General features: G+C 43.6%; 1 protein-coding gene and 1 long non-coding RNA gene across 4 annotated transcripts in view; one reads left to right on the forward strand and one right to left on the reverse strand.

The window, feature by feature from the left end:
- The first annotated feature begins 468 nt into the window (after nucleotides 1-468).
- spns2 (SPNS lysolipid transporter 2, sphingosine-1-phosphate) overlaps nucleotides 469-22,266 on the forward strand; it is a 67,835-nt gene continuing 46,037 nt past the window's right edge. For all 3 annotated transcript variants that reach the window (XM_032533486.1, XM_032533488.1, XM_032533487.1), the window contains exons 1-2: nucleotides 469-947; nucleotides 19,625-19,690. In XM_032533486.1, the coding sequence (XP_032389377.1) occupies nucleotides 716-947; nucleotides 19,625-19,690 (298 nt within the window). In that variant the 5' untranslated portion in view covers nucleotides 469-715. The remainder of the gene's footprint in view (nucleotides 948-19,624; nucleotides 19,691-22,266) is intronic.
- On the reverse strand, nucleotides 472-12,991 carry LOC116700368 (uncharacterized). The gene is made up of 3 exons (XR_004334635.1): nucleotides 12,934-12,991; nucleotides 6,865-6,867; nucleotides 472-481 (listed from the first exon to the last, which is right to left on the reverse strand). It is a non-coding gene; the product is annotated as an uncharacterized LOC116700368 (long non-coding RNA).

The raw sequence follows: 22,266 nt of genomic DNA on the forward strand, positions 1-22,266 counted from the left end.
AGGGTATGGGGACCAAACAACTGCAAATTAATCAAATGTTGACTTTTCAGATGTAAAGAAAATATGTAGCCTATAGAAAAATGTAAATCCTGAAATATATCTGTGACCCTTTACCAAAAATATGAGCAGACCAGGGCGTTGCAGCTTCCTTTCTTCTCTAAATATGTCTCTAGTTGTTCAGCAGTAGCCTCATATCTTCTCAGTCAGCAGCCCTTCCTCCCTAATAAATGTGAAGGATGAGGATTAATACATATTTAGGCTAGATAAATAAAGTCCCACCCACCCACCCGCTTCCCACTTCTGTCAGCGTCCTTAAATAACAGAGAGGGTTTTCCAACCGCACCACGCTTCGGTTGCGATTCCCCGGCATCTGCACCCTGAGATCAGGTGCGGCTCCATCATTCGCTGCGGGCCTCCGGCGGAGGGAGGAGTCTGGCAACAAGGTCACACCCCCTGCACTATAGCACCATAGCGCCGGTTCCTTAGAAAAAAAAGCACCACGGAGCGCACAGCCGTCCCTCACCGCACTGCACTGCTAGAAAACCATGTTCCCGAGAAGAGCGACTCCTGCGCGTTAACACTTGAGACAACACTTCCACTGCGGATAATTCCAGTTGAAATCCCCGAGCATCGCTGAGACTGGTCCCGTTTCAACTGTTTTCCCTCTCCATTCTCTTTCCCTTCTTTCTCTGCGCTGGATCGTTCGTGTGAGAAAATGTGTGTGGAGAGCGATGGATGCGAGATCGAAGGCTGCAGCAGTTTGGATGAGGTGCGCACGCTGTCAGGCAGCATGAGTCCCGCACTCAAATCCAGCCCGGACCTTCACCCGTGCCAACCGGGGCACAAATTCCGCGCCGCGCTGCTCAGATGCCGCTCACCGGCCGCCGCCGCCGGGATCCTCAGCTTCGGGAACGTCCTCAATTACATGGACAGATACACTGTAGCCGGTAAGAGACCTGACTTCTCCCTTTCTATTAGACCTGCATCAGAATATCCTCTAGTTCTTATTTATCTGAGTGGGTCCAGTAAACACAGCAGAGCAGTTTCTTTATTATACATAGGATGTATATGGATACATATATATATGGAGTGTAATTGCCTGTGCGCTGTTGCAGCCTGGTAGCAGCCAGCACACCTCAGCTGAGACGGGCAGAACAATGGGCTTGCCCAAGCGCAGTGGACAAGCTGCTCAAACCACAAGGCTGTTAAAGGTGTTGTCATAGTTGGAGACTGCGCGTGCTGTGGTTAAATCTAAGAGAAAGAGCTGGACAGGAAGGTTCTTTTACTGGTAGATAATAGGAGATCGATCAATTAAGGTGATCAACTCTCCATCCACGAACCTGCCTGCATGCGTTCGCACTGAGTGTGAGTGTGTGTGAGTGTGTGTGTGTGTGTGTGTGTGTGTGTGTGGGTGGGTGGGTGGGGGGGGGGGGCGGACGACGACTCATCTGTCCGAGCAGTTTCAGCGACTGCAAATAGAGATAGCTCGTATCACTGCAAGGCATCAGTCATTAGTTCCTCGCCGTTTCTGGGAGCGAGTTAGTAGCAGCTCGCTGTGTGGTGCTGGGATGAGGCCATGTGGTGGTCCCCACCCCACCAAGAGTTTCCTCATTTCCTCACTGTAGCTGAGATCCAGAAAATCCTTCATTACCACTGAACTCTGTGTCCAAGTGGAAATTATCATCTTAGTGTTAAAATGTGGAAAGTGCAATTGTATGAGCCCAATTGGGGAATTAATAGCCTAATGGATTGTGACTAAAATTACCAATTCTAGATGTTAAACATAAGTCAAGTGCAGATTTCAGTAAGGTAATGGGGCATATATTTTTTGGTAAAACATTGTAAGAAAAAGACAGGCCGAATCAAATTATTGACATTGTTCAGTTTGTAGTCTTACACCTCCCACCAGAAATGAATTAGATTTTATTTTATTAATAGGGATTCTTGTAAAGCAAGAACAGTTTAACCTAATGTTACTAATTAACAAGTGTTACATCAGGCCAGGTTAACAGCTTATCTTCATCTTAGTTTGACCAATATTTGGTTACTGGATGCCACTGTGGGCTTCATATCAAGGCTCGGACATCGGACTCTGGCACTGAATGGGTTAAATTATTGCTGCAGCATGGAGAATGGAGGAGAGCCTGTTCATGGGGAGAATAAGCTCTTCTGTGCAAAGAGATGCCTCACTGATTAAAAAGCAAGTTTCTATCAATACTGACACAGTGACATAGTCCCACAACACAAGTCTATAGGAAATCTCGTATTATTTCACTTCTTCACAAATAATTTGCAACATAGCATATAATTATCTGACATTTTCTTATTTGAATTTGATAAATCCAAAATAAAAACAGTGGTGTAATTTCACTCTGTAGCCCCTGGCAGAAAGAGGGAGTGGCTTATTAAACAGAACAATGTGTACACCTAGGTAGCCACATGCCTCCGGCTCATCATCCTGAATGCTGCAGGTGCAGTCAAGAAGCTCCAGGCCTTGGGCACCTGAAGGATCATTACAGCGGTGAGGCTTAGCTCCTCAACATATACAGCCAAGAATGTGTTGATGTGGCATATCTAATCTTAGCATCTTCAAGCACCACTCAGCCACAAAAAGCTTAAAAAACCCACATCCTCATTCTCAGTCATGGATGCATCAGTCTCCCTCTACGGTGGCGATTTGTACTCCTGTCTCCTTACACCTCATCATGCTTTGATCAGGGAAAACCCCTCATTAAGGGGCTCAAAGACATCCCTATTCTCCTCCGTCTTCTCCATCATGATCCTGCCACTACAGTCTCTGCTCGTTACATCCCACAAATTGCAAGGCAGAAATTCCTCTGCAAAGCCGTTAACTTTGCTGGACCTCCGAGCGCTTGCTGTGATTTGACAGGAGGACGAGGGACTGAAGAGAGATGAGGACAAAGTGTGACAAGGGAGGAGGAGGGAAGGGAGCGCATGATGTTGGGGCTGGGGAAGGGAGGGTGGCTGCAGCAGCCTGGGCTAACCCTCGTGGGGAGAGGCTGGGCTCAGTGCATGTAGTGCAGAGGGGTCCCTTCCATCCCTGGCACCTGAACACTGCTGGACTCTTCTGCATAATGCATGCGCAGCATGTGCGTCGGGCGCTCACTCAGTGTTAGGGCCGCAACCTTGTGCATCCAACACAACTAATACAGCCAGAGCAGAGCTGCCATTCTCCGTCTCCTTCTTACTTTCCTCAAGCCTTACTCCCCTTCCCTGCTGTGGAAGCTACATCGCAGCGCATGTGCTGCTGGCACACAGTGTTTTCTCCAAGTGCGCGTGCGTGTGCATGTAGGGCTGTTAAGTAGATCTGTATGGTATATTGATACATATATTTTTTGTTACTATACAATTCGACAAAATGTTGTCTTTTCCTGGTGTAATTTCCTATTACATTACTTATTATATTGTACTAAGTGAAATGAAGTATCTGTTTGTCCCCTTTCCATTTCCATTTCTTCTTCATCAGGACTCTGCCTCCCGTAGCTCCCTGTCTCTTCTTCTTATTTTTAATCACTCAGCTTTCTGCTTCTCCAGCTTTCTCGTTCTCTTTCTTCACTAGGTTCCCGAAGCACATCCTAACTCATAGATCTTTATGTCGATTAAGCATGAGCGCACACTCACAGAAAGCGCACACACACATTAGAAAAAACTCTCCCCACCATTTCAAGAAGGGCTGAATGAATGAGGGAGGGGAGTTGGGAGAGGAGGGGAGGGGGAGGGGGAGGGGCCGGCTGCTGCTGCAGTGGCAGGCAGTCAGAGGGAAGTGGACTCAGAAAGCAGACTGAAGCCGAGCACTGCCGTCCCCCCCCCCCCCCCCCCCCCCCCCCCCACCACCAACGTCAAAAGGTCTTTGTACCGGCAAGCCATTACTGTAGTGTGTGTGCATCACTAAAGCATTGTCACAGGGACAGAGGGTGACCATTCCAGACACCGGGGCTATTCTGCTCCACAACAATGATGGGAAAATTGCACCCACCATTGCACAACAGTAGTGTCAAAGACTTCGATCTTTCTGTTAATCCCCAGTGTCAGAGGTGATCCACACACACACGCACTGACACACACTCACCCACATGAAAAAACACCACATATAAAATCCAGTTTATGATTCAAACACTTCTCCAAGATGATGGTGAAAACCACAAAAGAAGAGAGAAGTCACTATGTCTTTTTGTTGTTTTGTTCTGGATTTGATAGACGCTACGCCAAGATCTCTTTTTTACAAGACTTGAATATTTAACGGCCGCAGTGTGAGGAGAAAACAATTTAATTGTAAGAGAATTAAGCTGCTGCATATTCTAAGGCATGTTCCAGTCTCTCAGTAAGGCACCACACTGAGTGAAGAACAATATTGATTGTATCATCCTGCAATTTCTATATATCTATGTTGTGGAATTGGCAAAGAGAAGGGATCTGTTTTTTCTCAGAAACACTTACGAGCCAAATCCAAGTGTGAGCAGGCACAGAGGAGACCAATGTTAAGATTCAGGTCTGCTGAAGAGAAGGAAAGTGTAAGAGACAAGACGTTGGACAGCTGTTCAGCTGGTGGCTCAGGCCTTCCTTCAGAAGCCTGAGCTTGTTTTTACGACAGAAATGGGGAGCGTCTGGGACATTTGAGGGTGTCCTGCCCCTAGCGCTCGCTGCATGAGATGGCGATCCATCTTGGGTCACTTGTGTCGGGCCTTTGGAAGCAGCCGTTCAAACCACAGCCACTTATATTCCATTTGCTTTTTAGAGTGCATAAGAGCTCTGAGATTTAGAGGGCCACTATGTTTAATTTGATTTGAGGTGGCTTTGAAACCTTAAGTCCCGGTGTTGGTCCCTCTGTAGTCCCACAGCAGACAGTCCAAGCTCCTCGACAGCTTATCATAAAGAGGGGATTAAGTGTTTTTTTTACAGAGAATATGAGGATATGTGAGGCAGACACTCAGCACTTTAAGTTATTTGTTCAGTAAGTAAGTAAACCCTGTTGTGTATTAACTCTAGCCCCCCCCCCCTCCACTCGTACACCCAGAGTAACCCCCTTCTTAGCCAGCAATGGAGCAATTTGGGGGATACGGCTGACTGCAGCCTAATCTGTGGTGAACACAAATGTTGGGGAGCTGCAGATTAGCGCTTCTTCCAGCCACCTTAATCTGAGTTGTCTCAATCAAGCTGTCATTCCAAGAATACCAAAAAAACAAAAAAAACAGGGTCCCAGCCCAATGGACGTGCAGGACCCTTGCATGGGAACTATATAGACACAGATGACGGTGTGTTGATAATCCTCTTAAGGCAAGCTCTGTCGCACTGTAAGAAAGATGTAGCAATCCATCCAGTCTGACAGGCTCTGCAGATTAATTCCTGACTGCTTTGTCCAGTTCCTTTGTGGCTACTCATCACCGTCCACATAGGCCATTCCTCTGCATTTCTTCAGAAAGCAACCACGGGAGTAAATGCTGAAATTATTTCCATCTCTATTTCTTCTTCTCCTACATGTTTTCCTGTCAGTTGTCGTAACACAAAGCACTCTTTCTAGGGGAGAAGCACTAAAATTTGAATAAAACACACTACTTTCAGTTCCACACAGGCTTGAAAAGAAGAGAAGTGAAGATAGTGTAGGTGTCTGTCAAGGACATATGTGACAAGAAAAAAATCTAATTTGGGGCAAAGTAGAAACCTATTTCTCTGAACAACAATCCCAAGTGTAGAATGTCTCTGTGACATTTCCTTTGGAAACATGTCACTACAGATCTTCTCAGTAACATGAAGTGTTACAGCAGAAGATGTCAGGATTAGACATACAGGAAGTGTCTCCTCTCTACTAAACTGTGTGAGAGGCTGTGTGGGCCATGTTAGAGTGGCTTCGGCCTTCAGCTTTAGGTTGTTTCACATTAAAGGTCCCCGAACAACAGCCGAGGCATTAAAAAGATGGAAGTAATTTACTTTATAGGGTTGCTGCGTCTTTCTGACCGTGCTTGTTCTCTCTGATGTCGAGCTGTTTCCAATTAGACTAACGGCACTGTACAGTATGAAACGTCTCTTTGAAAGACATCATCACTTCTGCACTTCTTTATTAGTTCAACGTCTTTCAAACTCTTATACTTCACTGTTGACAGTAATGGACAATATTGCAATATTGACACTATTCAACAGATGTGAATTGGAGTCAATCGCAATGACATGATATCATAGCAAGTGGACTTTTCCAGACTGGTTTCCCACAGATATCCCACTGATCTCTTTATGTCTATACCCTGGCGTGCTATTCCCACTGCTGTGAGAAAACAGTCTGTGTGTTCTTTAGGCTCTGATTTAGCCGACGTCTGTAATAGTAACCGGTGGAATTAGAGTTTCTTCCTCTGCCAGTGCAGACCCTTTCATGTGGCTACTCCATATTTTTTCCATCAGCAGACACACTTCGTTCGCAGCAGCTTTCACCCCGTGACCCCACGGCAATGAACGCACCGCTTCACGGCTCTGCTGATGGGTGTCACTCTTCCCCTCCATACAGCTGTTATTCTGGCACCCAACCTTGTATCCTGCATCACTCATCACAGTTATGAGGCCGTTACATGCGTTGCATTCTGGAGAGGTTATATTTACTCTGTGCTGCAGAGGTTTTTAAATTGGGAGTTGAAGAGAGAGACGTTTGAGTGTGAGGTCAGGAAACTGCGTGAGGTGAAAGGAACAGGTGCCTGCTAGTGTTCTGGAAACAACAGGAAGTTAGTTGTTGTAGTTCGGCCCATTGATTTGGCCCGCTCACCAACACGGTCAGCAGTTGGACCTGCGACCCAGCTCATGGAGGCAATTTAGGTACTTTAAAACCCGAGTGTGTGATTGCTGCAATTTGCATCTAACAACATTCTCCTTATCTGAGTCATAATAATAAGTCAGCCAATTGGCCGTTGTCCCCATGCTGTGTGTGTCAGGCTTTGAAAACCCCAACCACTACCCTGCCACACATTTAGAACAAAGCCACACATCGTGTTTTTAACAAAATGCAACAATCTGATTGGCTCTTTTAACATACAGTGGCTTTTCTTATCAGGTATATCCTTACCTGGTTCTTATCTTTTAACAACTGTAGCAACTTGACGAGGCAACTTGTAAAAGACGGCAGTGCTTGCTTAAGCTGCCTGTTGATCTTTGACATGGGGAAGGTGAGCGGTAGGCTGATAATCACCTACCTCCCCTTTGTCATCAGAGGAGTGTGTGGACACAGGGACGGGGCGGGGGTGTTTTCTTTGGTGTTTTGTCCTCCAACTACAAGTTTGCTTAAGGATTACAGCCCCGAGATAAACCCGGTATCCGTCAACTTCAGTCCAGTTTTTAAGACATGTTGGAGTGACAGCGAGATGAGTCATAAGCACAAGCACAGGGTTAACCGTCTCCATCCGAACCCTTTTCAAACACCCATTCGCAATTTTGCCCCATGTTAAAAAGGCAACCCCTCCCTTCCTGTCTCATTATCGAGGAAGACTGGAGGGTTTATCTGAAGAAAGAGCTGAAAGTCATCTCTTCAAGCAGACGGAGAGATCACAGGAAGGAAGGAGGAGAGATTTGGGATGTGTTGAGCACTTTGCTGTGTTTGACACACTGTCAAATAGCAGCTCATCCCTGCTTAAGGAAATATGATAGGAAAAAAATGGGCTTTCATCACTCCCCGCATTCCATCTCTTATGATTATATCTTCTAAAATAAAAATTTGATAGGGGAATGTTGTTAAAATGCAAACATATATATTAGTAAAATGTGCTACATATGCTATAACATTAAGAAAACAGCAATAATAGTGTTTGTTATTCTACAGTTGAGCAGTCAAAAACTCACAGACCAGTTATTTTATTTTTCTTTCTTTTACTTTCTACACTGTAAGTGTTCCTTTCCTCCAGCTACCCCGAACCCTTCGAGGCCTTCACATCCATTTCAACACACACAGAGACATTTAAAGACAAAACAAAGCAACACAAACAAGTGAAATGTGTCTGTGTTGTGAAGGTCATATTCAAATGTCCCCCCCCCCCCCCCCCCCCCCGAGTCCAGTGCTTTGGCTGAGACCGCCGGTACATGTCATGACGAAATGGAAATAGAAGACAATGCAATCCATTTCTTATCCTTGCAAAACACACACACACACACACACACACACAGAATATTGATCAACACAACAGCAGCTTGGAATTTTGGAATGATGAAACTGTAATGTCCTGAGACACACTGAAATTGGATCTTTTTCTGACACATTAACAAGTTGTTCTTGAGAGGATTGGACTCTAATATCGACCTGCACCAGTTCCAAGCAGCAGACCTGCAGCTAGCAACGCTGTTAGCTCTCAGCTCCTGGAGGCTCCCACAGCTGCTAGAATAATATTTTGAGTGCTTATGTACAGCAGCCATATATTTGACAAGCCTTCCATGTTGAGGAAAAATGTAATCTCCCCCCCTACCACCCCCATTTACATGATATGTTTAAATAGTAGAGCCTGGCAAAGGGATTATGAAACTTTTATATCCTCTGATCCAGATCAGGATAATGTCTTGTGTGTGTTTGAGCGTTCCCTCGCATGTTTCATCGGCTTTTTTTTAATTTCATGTATGGATATCTGTCATGTTGTCAGAGCTAAATGAGATTGCATCAGGTTTTTCATTAATATTATGCTCCAACGTTACTGTGTTTGTGGGAAGAGCCAGGGTTCAATGGGGGTGCTGACCTCTGTCAAAGACTTGGATCTTTCTGTTAATGCCCTGGGTCAGAGGTGGACACACACACACAGACACACACACACACACACACACACACACACACACACACACACACAGACCCACACACATATGCCCAGCCCTTGGTGTGTTTTTCTGCTGTAAAAGGTTCCCGCTTCGGATTGAATTCCTATGAGAATGTGTCATTGGTTTTGTGTTTCCAAGACGTCAGTGCTGTCACATGTGTGCACGTGCAGGTATAAAACTTAATGTCGGGCTACCAGCAACACGTTATCTTATCCAATTAGTCCAGCTTCTCATTTAGCAATTTGCAATTTTGCACTGCACAGCTTGACAAGTGGGCAAGTAGACTTTTGTATCTGTGTTTATGTTCTGTCTGCACTGTGGGGGATGTTGCTTATGAGACAATAGCAGGCAGAGTTTAGGTGTGTGTTCCCGCAGCGCAGTGGCGCACCAGAATGGTTGGTTACGCCTCACAGCCCAGGGAGGGTTATTACAGCGTGCTTTTGATTCTTCAGCACCATAAATGTTTACTGGTCCATGTTTCACTACATAAATCTGCAGGCACCCTGTCAACACACCACTTAAAAAATGTTGATTGCATGTATTTTTAACACTGACTCTATCTGAAGCCGCTGCTCATTGTGGTAGCTGTGGTACTTGTTCTCCACGTCTTAGATGTTCAGGGATGTTTAGGAGACTGCAGTGTCGTCATTCAGGTTGTTGATGGAAGTATCTGGGCAGCACACCAGTCAAAGCTTCATGTGTATTTTTCTAATTAAAGCCTAATGACTGACTGATAGGTGCATGTGGCTGTGGACTGTGCTGTAGGTATGTGGCCCATCCTTTAATGAAACACGCCTGGTATGTGGAGGAAGTCATAGAAGAACAAAAAGGATGCCCTTGGTGGTTTTTTCCACGCTAAGAAGAACTCAATCTCTAAAGCTATAGAGTTTCGTTTTGCATACTTTTATCATGTCAAACGAGAAATGACATTCATTTTTACAGTTGAACACACACTTGAAATGATAAAGGCACAAGGTAGTACAACATGTAATCCCTGCAATGCACAAAATATTCAAACTGGCTTTTGAGGTCATTTTTTTTAAGTTTGTGCATAAAGACATATTTGGGTTTCTCAGAGTGTTAGATGAAACAGCGGAGGAAGCAATGAGACGTTGAGTAACATGTGTAGAGCCGTGGAGAGGTCACGGTGACAGCGTCTCAGAAGGAGAATGCTTTCATGTCTGATTGGTGTGGCCCTTTAGGGAATATAGGAGGAAGCCTGTTTCCTCAGTCATATTTCTAGATGAGCCATTCCAGCGCCTTGTAACAAAATGGATGCTAAACAGCAGGGCGGAGATGTGGTGACGTCCCGGTGCCAAGTCAAGGAAGAAACAATAGTCTAGAAACCCCAGGCCGCACTTCGATCCTGTCGATGGGGGCTCAAATGTTTGGAGAAATAATTGTCCTAATCTTCACCCAAAATGCATTTTTTAATCTGATTTCTACTTATTTCATGCCCATACCAAATGTTTTTTGTATGTCTTGCATGTAAAAGAGATTCTTAGAGAACTTATGCTAAATTATACAAGCACTAAGCAACCCTCAGATATATATTTATAATGCACCAGGTTAATGTTTACATAAAGAATTGAGACCCAACAGGGGGTCAATAAAAAAGGCATATATTATTAAAAGATTGATTTAGATTGACTTAAAGAAACATTGATTTTAATTGGAGAATCGATTATTTTAACCTAGCCCTATATGAGACAGATTTATGTATTATTTGCAATTTCACCCATTTTTAAGAATAAAAAAAAAGAAAAGCACAATAAACATTACATTATGTATTTTTGTCTTGAAAAACGTTAACAAAAACCATCCATATTAGCCATATGGATCTTACTGGGCCAGTATTGCCCCTGAATTCTTCATTTCGTGCAGGCTAAGCGCTGAGATTATCCAGAGAAGATAGCTGCGCTGTAGCTGTATGATGTTAAATTGAGCTGAAAATATGAATTTTCTTCCGTTTTTATCGTGGCTTAGGGTCACTCTCTCCAAGAGAAACAGCTCTGCAGCGTACAGTCGGTCTGACAGCCCGGGGACGTTTGATCGTCACGCTCTACAGCTCCCAGTCAGACGGCGGAGATGAGCCCTGTGTCAAGCAGGGAGCACACAATAATATTCTTAGATCTGTAAAGTATTTAAAATAAATACATCATCAACATTTTACAGCATGCAGCTTTATCTTTGGAAAATTAAATTAATGACGCTTTGTCTAAACGATCATCATTACATAAGATAATTTAAGAACGCTTGACTGTACGTACAGTTTATGATATTTTTTTTCCAGCCAGATGTTTCAATGCCCCCCCCCCCCATAGCGGATTCCCATTCCTAAAATGAAAAAGAAAAGAAAGGGAGAGAGGAGAATTTTTTTTTTAAACACTAAACCACACATAATGACTTTAATCCTCCACATTGTTATGTAAAACAGCGCTGGGATATATGACAGGATCTTTCAAATCACATGGCTATCACACAACACAAATCACAAAAACACACACACACACACACACACACACACACACACACACACACACAAACACACAGCAACGTGAGTGTGTAACCACTTGGGTCCAAACTAAAATATCTCAACAGTTATTGGGGGGGATTGAAATCTTTTACACACATTCAGGACACCCCAGGGAAGGATCCTATTAAGTTTGGGGATCCCTGACTTTTAATTTAGTGCCGTTCAAAGTTTTGATTTATCCAGGGAAATATCTCGCACAGATTTTGGTTCCGACACTCCCGTTCCCCAGGGGATGACTTCAAATAACATTGGTGATAATCCGTAATCTGTCCTCTAGCGCCATAATCACGTCTAAATTTCACTTTGATTAGTGACCAAATAAGAACTAATGACATTTCCACACAAATTGTGTCAATTAGCGCATGTTAACGTGCTAGCACACTCAACTAACATGGTGAACATGGTGAACGGTACCTGCTAAACATGTTAGCATTGCTATTGAGAGCATGTTAGCATGCTGATGTTAGCATCTAGCTCAAATGTATAAATGGTCCAAAACTCCATATTGCTTCTCTATGAAATTTAACTGCACACTGTTTGAGCCTCTCTCAGTGATGTTCTCTGGCTCTTTTGTCAAAAATGTTCCATAAATGCATGAATAACCCTTCTTTGGGTCCACTTTTAAGGTTATGTTCAACTGCTGTTCAGGGTTCTTGTCTCATATCATCTCACAGCATCTCTTTCCAATACATCTAATGCATTATTTCATATGTACAAGTGGGCTAGCCCTGGGTGTATTATTGATGAGCTGTAGGTTTAGTCTGCTCCCTAGATGCTTCACTACGCATCCTCTCCACTACCTTCAAATATTTAGCACGTACTTGCTTGGACTAATGCACCGCGGCCCTTCAGCTGAATTCAAGCTTTTGATTAGTGAAAGAAAATTAGGTTGAATAAAAGCCCTATTAATCAAAGTGGTACGGCTGGCAAACCTACCGGCCTTTCATTTGATTTTGGCCCAGTTTAGCTGTCACAAACTTAGAAGATTAGAGTGACAGCTGTCTCAAATGTCACTGGAATAACAACCTATTCATCCTCACACACTGGCAGGGGTTCTGATTTGATCATTTTGATATTGGTGTATCATAGTGGTGTATTGGAATTTGATCATAACTTTTCATTGGCTTGATACGACAGCCACATATCAACATCAGAAAAATAAGAAAAAGATACATAAACTGAAACCAGTAGTCTAACTTTCACTTTTTATCTGGAGTGGATCTACTTTTTATTGTGCATGCAAGTGTTTGAAAGGTAGGGATTTGTGATTTCCACAAACTATTCTGATCTTATGTTATCTTGTGTTAGTTATGAGTAACATAATGGAAGAACTAAACTGAATGAATGTGCAAAGATAGAAAATATGATGAGGTGTAATATCCTGAATGTGTCAGCCTAACGTTAATGTACACAGGCCACATCCTGCAGGGTTAGGAGGGGTTCTCTCTTTTACATTAATAATATTAAAAGGTGCATTGAAAGGGGCCCTGTGGAGTTTTCTTGGAAACAAACAAAGCCAAGTCGCCAATTGGATTTTATACCAATTTCAGAGATGAAAAATTCACAGATTGCCAATATGACGGCCGATACAGAGACTTTTTTTAGACGTGTGACGGAAGTGGGCGCGCCCAACATCATGTAAACAAGCCAATAAAAATAATTCTATAATAATACATCCCTGAAACAAACCAAGCACTTGGGAAGATAGATATTGTATTACTGGTTGTATATATATATGTTGCATGTTACATTTTACAATGTTTCTAAATGAAAGCCATTTTTCTTTTTCACTCCTTCTGCTTCTTCTCCTTCTCCCGGAAGAGAAGGCTTTGCATTGTGGTATACGGGAGTAAAATGTAGGGTACATCATATATACAGTACACTCACATTAGCTGTGCATTGTGGGTATTTTATAGTGGACTGCAGGCACCACTGAAAATGGCAAGCACACTATATACTGCACTATTTCTGGGATTGGGAACAGTTTCGAACACAGATATTGTGTGTATCCTTGAGGTCTAACAAAAATGCTTAAAACATTTGTAAAGAATGATCATACGCGTGTCTGTCGGTCCGTCTTTGTGTGCACGTACAACACAGGGAAAACATCGCTCCGTACAGTAGCATAGTGGGCAACAACTCCCCAGGGTTCCTTTAATCAACGTGACTCAAGAGTTGGATTGATAGTATTTGATTTCTTACTTCAAAACAGAAGCCTCCAAGCTTGGATGTAAGGTCTTACATAGTTGTGCGTTCGACTAGCTACAACAGGAAAATCTACTAGTGCACACACTCCCCATCTCTTGTGGATTGTATTCTCTTGTAGGAGCTTTGAAGTCCCTCCCGTGCACGCAGATCTACATGGTTTCCCAGACATTTGCAGTACGTATCCTTTCTGTATGGCAGGGGAAGGAAGTGGAATGGAAAAAGCACTCCCCCGCCCACTGTGGCCACATGGCAAGGGAGGAGAGCAGTCGGTCAGGAGCCCGCCGGCCACAGTCGGGCATATTTGTGGTCAGCTTTCTCCTGCAGTCTGAGACGCTGTGCAGCACGGCCGGCCTCTGCACTCTGTTACTTGATGTCTCTCACACGCTTAAATCTAAAGATTGGTCACAAAAACAACCAAAAGAGATGCACTTTCTCCTCACTCATTATGTCCCTTCTGTTCCCCCTTCTTCCTTTCCCAGACTATTTCTACTGATGAGGTTGACACATGAAAAGGGATCACCCCTTTACAGGAATGAAGGGGAAGGATCTGGCCACATCAGCAGAGCGGTTCACCGCTGCCCGTCACACTCTAGCCAGAATGAATGACTTCCATCCATTGGCTCCCTCTCCCTCAGACACACACACAGTGAATCCAGGGGAAAGGGGAACACACACACACACACATACACATATAATATATATAAACAATGGAAACATATGCTTTACAAAACAAATCCAGCCCTGACTGACCCGAATGTAGCCACCACCTATTTCCTTGCACCTCATGACTGTCTCTCTCTCTCTCTCTCTCTCTCTCTCTCTCTCTCTCTCTCTCTCTCTGTGTCTTTCCAACACTCGTCACAGTTAAATTGGACCGCTATTCTCTCCTTCCTCTTAGCCTAGTTTCTATGAGCAGAAATAGAACCAAGGGGGTCCGGAGATCCATGCGTCTCTGTTGGGGATTTGATATAAAATCTGTCCTCTCCAAGCTGATGGAGTTCTCTGTGTGCATGTCTGTGTATAGCCGTATGGGTGTGGTGTGTGTGGGCGTGTGTGTGTGTTCACTTATTCACTTATTTGTGAGTGTATGGTGGTCCCAGAGGAATAATGCTGGCAGTGTGCGTCACTGCATGATAGCTGGCCTTGCAAAAACAGCATGCTGTCCCCATTTAATAACTGGTTCCTCTGGATCATGCCATTGTGTTGTTTTAACTGAAGACTTTGGGTAAATTTACCTGTATGCCATCATATAATATATCATATAGTGTTTTTTGCAAACATGTTGCTAAAGTAAAAAGATGTTTGTCTCAGTTGTATGGAGATGCATTGCTCCACATTTATTCACAAATCCTACAGTTATTGAAAAGTTTACTGGTGGCCTTCTTATGGAAACAGACTGAAAGAAAGTGCTATTCATATTGAAGAATGATCATTCACCATTCACTGCTCTAAATGCAGTAGTTGTGGCATGTTAATGTTCACCAATTTGAGTCCTTAAAGTCATAAAGGCGGACTTTATGAGAGGGTGGAATAAGTGTCAGCTCCACACTGGTCCCCAGACTCGGTGTCAACTCGGTGTGTTGACTGCAGGGAGCAACTGTCTCCAGCTGTATAGTGTGTACAGCTGAGCATCACAATACCTTCATGAATCCTTAAGTTTCAAAGAAAACCGAAATGTGGTCCTGGACTGGGCTGTTGCACTGGAGAACAAGTCAGTTTTGTGTCACTTGAATCAAGTCTAAGCAACTGGACTAAAGGACAGCTGCCTATTCAAAGTCAGAAATTTGAATGACAAATTCTAAACAAATTCTGAACATTGTCATAGGCAAAAATCTGTTGGAATTAAACCAAGCTGCTGCTAAGGATTCCTGTAATGCCTAGTCCCAAACCTTCTCTAAACACCTGACATAAATTAGACCACAGACCTCCAGTTTATAGGATTGTGTCCCAGGGTCGCAGCTGATAGGAATCTTGCTCTATATGTCTTAGTACAGAAAGTATATGAAACCCATGACCCAAACACTCAGACATTCTGTCATTGGATGGAATTATAGTAAAAAATATATGTTATTCCTCATTGTGCTAGGAACCCACGCATGGACCCCGGGGGTCCGCAGACCCTACTTTTGGAACCACTACTCTATTAAATGGGGCACATGTTCTACCAGGAGATATAATTGACCCGGAGATATAATTGAGTGTACAATGGAGTGTAGTACATCCAATTGCTTGGTATCATATTGAGACTAATTTGAGAGCTTGCACTACTCTCATTTTTCTTCTCGCTGACACTCTAGAAATGAGACACCTGTAAGAAAATGAAGAGAACTCACACAGTGATCACTGGGAGACTGAACCGTGTATATTTCTCAAGAGTGGTAATTGAGATGAATCAGAAAATGCACACAATCTCTCTTTGGCTTTAACTTTTTTGTCTAGGAGATGTAAATGTGATAGAAGGGAGATCTCATCTTGCATTTCCTTTGCTTCTGAATGGGTTCATGCACCCCTTCAAGCCTGTTCAATAGGTTATCTTTGAAGGTAAACTGAGGGAGTGTACAGTATACTGTGTGTCTGTATGTGTGTGTATGTGTGAGTGTGTGTGTCAGAGGGAGTGGCCTGCAAAATAGCTGTGACTGTGCTTCACTGTGAATGAAGATCGCTGTCATTGTGGTGTACTGTCAGGAAGATCCACATTCCTGCCGTGTACCTTGCTTGGCATCATGCTCACATGAACACAGACCCCTGGAGGCCTGAGACTTCAGAAACTCATTAACGTTGTTAAAGTGCCCATATAAGTAAAAAAATACAAGTTTGGGGTTAGGGGGGTTATTTTGTGTCTCTGCTGCTTCCACACACAATCAAACTTGGATAAAAACTATCCCTGATGTTTTGAGTGAGATTCGGTTTCTGAATGTCCTCTGTCTTCAGTCCTCAATCATATAATAACCTGTGTAATTTAGGAACATGTAAGCAGATGCTGCACTGGGGGACACATCTGCAATCAGGGTCTTAGTATAGAAAAATATATTTAGAGATTTGGAAAAGCTCAGCTCCTTTGTGGTCTCTTGACCTTTACGGCGTTGCCATGGCAACTAAACAGGGAGCTGCCAGCTTTGGTTGGGGTACATCATCATCACTCTTAAGGGTTGTTCCTTCCAAAATTCAAAAACATGAATCCCAGAGTAGAGATGATAGTTGCGATCGGCTGCTACACAAACAGAGCTGCTGGCCCTCTGTAATCCCGTACAGATTAGCACAGTTTATCACACAGCTCATTGCACTTGAAGCTACTACAATAAACATAGTTGCTTTAATCTGGCATCTACCAATTTTTGAAATGGACACACATTTAGTTACTGTAATAAAGAATGCAATGTACAGTGTAACATAATAACTTCTCATTGGATGGATTGAATGTTGTTGGAGGAATCTAGTTTATTCCGGTAGCAGTGCCCTCCCTCATGTTGCAGTAACCAACAGTCTGCCAACTCTACCTTTATTAATCGTCTGGTAATCGTATGGCAAGTGTAGACGGGTGTGGCTCAGACAAATGCAGACTCTGTCCAGGAGGGACGCTCCACCATCTGGCATCGGAATCCCCTTCTCAGCAGGCTCTGTGTGTGTGTGTGTGTCTGTGTGTGTGTGTGTGTGTGTGTGTGTGTGTGTGTGTGTGCGCGTGTGCACGCACGTGTGAACTTCTTCCAACCTAATTAGAGTACAGCTGCAGTTGTACAGCACACTGTTAAACACTGTTGTCGCTATGGACTGGCTTGACAAGGCCGGGGGGGGTCACTGTCAACCTGTTTGCCAAGGTCATGTAGGGATGGCTACCTGATGTGTTTTATGAACTTAAGTGGTTTGGAGTCTGCGGGTGAGTGTAGGGAGGCAGATCGGCTCAGCAAACCCTAAAAATCCCTGAGGTGCATAAACATGCGACGTCCTCCGTTCTACTTGGACTGATAATGAACTGAGATTTACCTGCCAAGAAAAGTAATTGAGTCTAACCTGTCTCGAGGCAGTTGCTGCATAACTGCCACATTGTGTGCACCAACTGCTGTGAGAGCTACAAACAAGAAACCAAGTTAACACATTTGATTTTTTTTTTTTGTGGAATGGTCATTCAAGAAATTTAGATTCCTCTCATTTTGAAAGTAGACTGAAGCCTTGGTTTCGCTGAAACTGACTGATAATGACTGACAATATTATCTGTTTGTGCAATAACACTGGCTTACATTATAATGTGTAATACTCTGCTGCTACTGTTTATTCATTATTGCTGTTCACCATTACAATTCCTTAATTATGTAAATACAGTACATATCCACACTCTTTATGTTTCTTTTTATTTTTATTTCTATTTCTTCTCTGATATTTATATACTTCTTGCAACTGTAACACAGACTTCCCCTTCGGGGATCAATACAGTATTTCTGATTCTGATTCTGATTCTGATTCTGAACTACCATAGGAGCACATTTCCTGTGAGTCACATCATTATGAAAGAGAAACAAGGCGAAGGATTGTGAGTGGAGCTTTCGAACAAGAATGCCACCTGTAGTGTGAGAATGTGAGCAGGTGGTTTGACTCAGATGACAGGAATCTAACGTATGTCTCTGCTCGCTGTCCCAGTCCAACCTGCATCTGCCCCTGCATCGCGTCGCCTTTTAAATCTGTGTCTTTCTGTTGACATTGACAATGCCAATGCAGTGGAAGGCAGAATCAACATCTATTATGTTGAGTTTAGTATTTGCCTGCCTGGCTGGGATCTTTCTCCTCCTCTTCCAAGCCAACACACCTTGACATGACAAGGGCATGAGGCATGAGTTATTTCTGAAAGTTTGCAGAGACTCAGGTGAACTAGTCTAGAGGTCAGCTTGTGCTGGGTCATACTGGTCTGCTGGGCCTCAGAGGAGAGGAGAGACAGATCAGACGGCGCAGCCAGCTTTTTAAAATGTTAGTCATGCTGCTGTTCCATTTTCATGAGCTGTGTTGCAATCCCCAGGACCAGCCTGCCAGTTACACAGAGATACAGCCAGCACTGCCAAGTACACCCCATTGCATCTGGGTTGCAAACATATTCCTTCTCTCTTTTCTATTCAGTTAGAAAAAAGGACTTTGAACCTCCTCCAACTACGGTGGTCTCAAGAGGAGCAGAATTCATTAGATATTTATTTGATGAAACGTGTTGCTTCGTGTTTACTGGTGCTTTAAATTGTACGGTCTTCATAAAAGGATTTATTTAACCCTCCAATCAGCCTCTGATCTTCTTCATTTTGATCTTGTGATGTTTATGATGTGTTAAAAAGTTTATGAGAGTTCTTGTTCATGCTTTGCATGCTCAAATCGTCAAACACACCTAAGTAATATTTTGATGAGCAGATATTCAGCTGTTCACATGCATTCCCTGTCCTACCTTTGGCCCGGCGCCAGGTGTCATTCACTTCATTAATGCATTACAGACATGCACACTAAGTGAATTTTCTCCATTCCAGCATAACTGCTCTCGGGTTACAGTAACAGGATTAGCACGACTTCAAAGGCATTGTGGTTTCTCATAGTGGAGCGATGGTATGGTGCTGCTGTATGTCTGTGGGACCTGAATGGTTGCCCTCATACAGACGGTAGCAGTGTCCTCTGGTGAAGCCAAAAAAATCAACTCACTGTGCTGGAGTGTGTGTGTGTGTGTGTGTGTGTGTGTGTGTGTGTGTGTGTGTGTGTGTGTGTGTGTTATGGTGTTTACCATCAGAAACTGTTGGTAGATAACACCCTGCGGTGAAATGTGTGCCACCATTTACTTAAAGTTTAGTTCTGTATGGCAGCCAAGAGAGCACTTATCAGGGATAATAGAGCACTCTTCAGGGATGATAAGTGGATGATAGCCTTTGAGTTCTGTCTATCCATCATATCCAACAATAATCCCAAACCACAAAAGACTACCATAAAGTTAGAATCACTTTAACTCTAAATCAAAACGAGTTTTCTGTGTTTTCTGTGTTCGGAGTGTCTGTGTTTCAGTACCTGTGATTATTATTTTTATGTTTATGTCTTGAAACCACATTCATGTTTCCCCTCTCCTTCTGTTTACAGGTGTTCTGCTCGACATCCAGCGGCATTACGGAGTATCAGACAGTGGAATTGGCTTGTTGCAAACAGGTAGGCCTAAATCTCCTTTAATCCCATAATTGCAGGTGTGAAGAATTTCAGCTCAACACCTCAACACATTCTCATGTGATAAGGGTTATTATTGTGTAACACTGATGTTTCGGATGGAGCAATGAAAGCCAGTGGCTCTGACCCCGCGTCCTAGCCAAAATGCTCTTTTCACACACTTTTAACTTTACTAAAAGCTGTTATCTTGTTTCCTTAACCATGACGCTTTATTTAAAGAGATAACCAGTTTCACTTTCCTCAGAAAACAGATAAAAGTTGGCTCATTTCTCCTGCCTCTAATTTATAGTCCGCAAAGGTGAAAGTTTTGATCGGAATTAAAAATGTTAAAAGATAAATTGCCCCATGCTGGCTCAAATTTATTGTGCAAGAATGTTTGTCTATCTCCATGGGCATTGATCAAAAGATTATCTGAAAGTTATACCACCAACAATGTTGAGGTCTTCTAAATATTTTGAATACTTAGCACCACTGTATCACAGGCTTAAGTGAGGGAGTGAGATTTCCTAACAGCAGCAGCGGCGCAGGTCAATAGAAAGGAAAACACAGTCCGGAGCCAGGCAGGCTGTTCTCCTGAGAGCCTGCATGCATGCACCCAGAGCGTCAGAGGACTCTGGCTCAGGGCAGGGTTTCCTGTTCCATTCTAGACCTCGATGAATTCACCTTTTTAGCGAGATACCTTGCAAAGCCCTCTCATTGGATGACAGGACCCAGTCTCGTCTCCCTGTGCCCTCAAACTCATTCAAACACCAACAAACTTGCACACAACGTGCCATTGAGGGCAGGCAGGCAGGTTTGAATTGGTGGGGGGAAGAATACAGCCCAGTGTTTTCCTCCTTCACTAACTTTAGACTAACTTTAGCCGAATGGTGTGGTGAGGACAGGAATACCCAGCACCAAAAAGAAATCAGTGTTCTGTTGGTTTTTCAGTGAACACGCCACTTTATCAATCCTAAATGTCATTTCCAGCCAGTTTGACTGTAGCATGAGGAATCTAGATTTCACTGAAGTTAGTTTTCTACCAGAAACAATTTTTCCTTTACACACTTCTCCCCTTCATCTTCTTTTTATGTTTTTGTTGATTTTTGCAGCAGCAGCAGCCTAAGGATGAAACAGACACGGTGTTTCAATGCAACTTTTTTTAATATCACTTCAGTTCAGTTCAATTGATTCACAAAAGTTAAACGACAAGTACAATGTGAAATGGGACACCCTGGTAATCTATTTAAAGCTTGTGTAAAGGGGCCCAGACACTAGCAAATAATGCATGTTATAAATATTTGGATAAAAAAGGAAACATGGATTATGCAGTATTATTTACAACCTACAAGAAGAAGAAAAACCCTTACTACCCTAACCCTAACTAAGTGGTCTCAAGACATGTATTCCATCCTCATATGATACCTGTACAGAACTGTAATGGTCCTGAAATGTAGAATCAAACACGTTATATCAGTTTTATTTAATCAGGGTACCTGAATTTGTGAAAACACACTCCCCTGCACTGAAATCGTAACAAGAAACAGGAAACTGTGAAGGGTGTTTGACTCTTAATTCTGTTTGCATTGGCTCATTATCTGGGTTATGCACACTACCACACAGACTCACACACTCTTAAACACACAGTATGTTGTATGTAGTAGGGGGGCATGTGTGGTTGATGTGCCCTCATACCGTCTCTGAGAGGCTCCCTGTTGTCCAGCCTAAAGCAGGGCGGCTGTGAGTTTTGGTTTGCCTGGCCTGTCCCGGCCTGTCGTGGTTCAGACTCCGCTTGGCCCCTGATCCCCAGGCGACCTCTTTCTCACACTGGCCTGAGGAATGCTGGGTGTCCGGGCCTGAAGCCGTGAGAGCAGGATAGGCCCAGACAGGGAGCCTAGGTGTGAAGAAAAGGTTAGGACGTTGACGTAGTCATGGAGCTGGAAGGCAGAGTCTCAGTGTGTGTGTGTGTGTGTGTGTGTGTGTGTGTGTGTGTGTGTGTGTATATGTTTACAGTATGCATGTGTTCCTTCTGATTTCCCCCATACCCCACTTCCGTCTCCAGAGGGAACAATCCAAGCCTCTGTGAGCACCTGCAGGCCAGGCCAGGCCAGGCCAGGCCAGGCCAGGCTCTGCCTTCCCTCCGTCCTCGCTCCCTCTGTCCTGGCAGCTTACGTCCACCTGGGAAAGCAAACTGCCAACGTAGGTGTTTTACAGGCTGGTGGGTGATGTGTGTGCTGAGGCTTTCTCTATTTCTCTGCTGCCAGGTCACCCTCACACTTTTAAAAAACACTAACCACACACTACAGGATCCCAGGCGTAGGACAAACACACGAGTGAGTCAGAATTACTTCATGAGCTTGTTTCTGGTTCAGTTTGAGTAAAGGATAGTTTTGACCCTTTTCTTTGGCTAGTGATCAGAACTACTGGAATGAATAATTTCCCATATCTAGAAGTTACTGACAAGTTGTTTCCTTATGGGAAAACTAGCCTGAGAGTCTAAAGAGCACCAGAGGAGCTCTCTAGACATGCTTGACTCGTAAGATCTAATTTTTTCCAGAACAAGCCCACAATCATGGAGTGCA

This window comes from Etheostoma spectabile, chromosome 13, assembly GCF_008692095.1.
Source record: "Etheostoma spectabile isolate EspeVRDwgs_2016 chromosome 13, UIUC_Espe_1.0, whole genome shotgun sequence".
Classification (NCBI taxonomy): domain Eukaryota; kingdom Metazoa; phylum Chordata; class Actinopteri; order Perciformes; family Percidae; genus Etheostoma; species Etheostoma spectabile.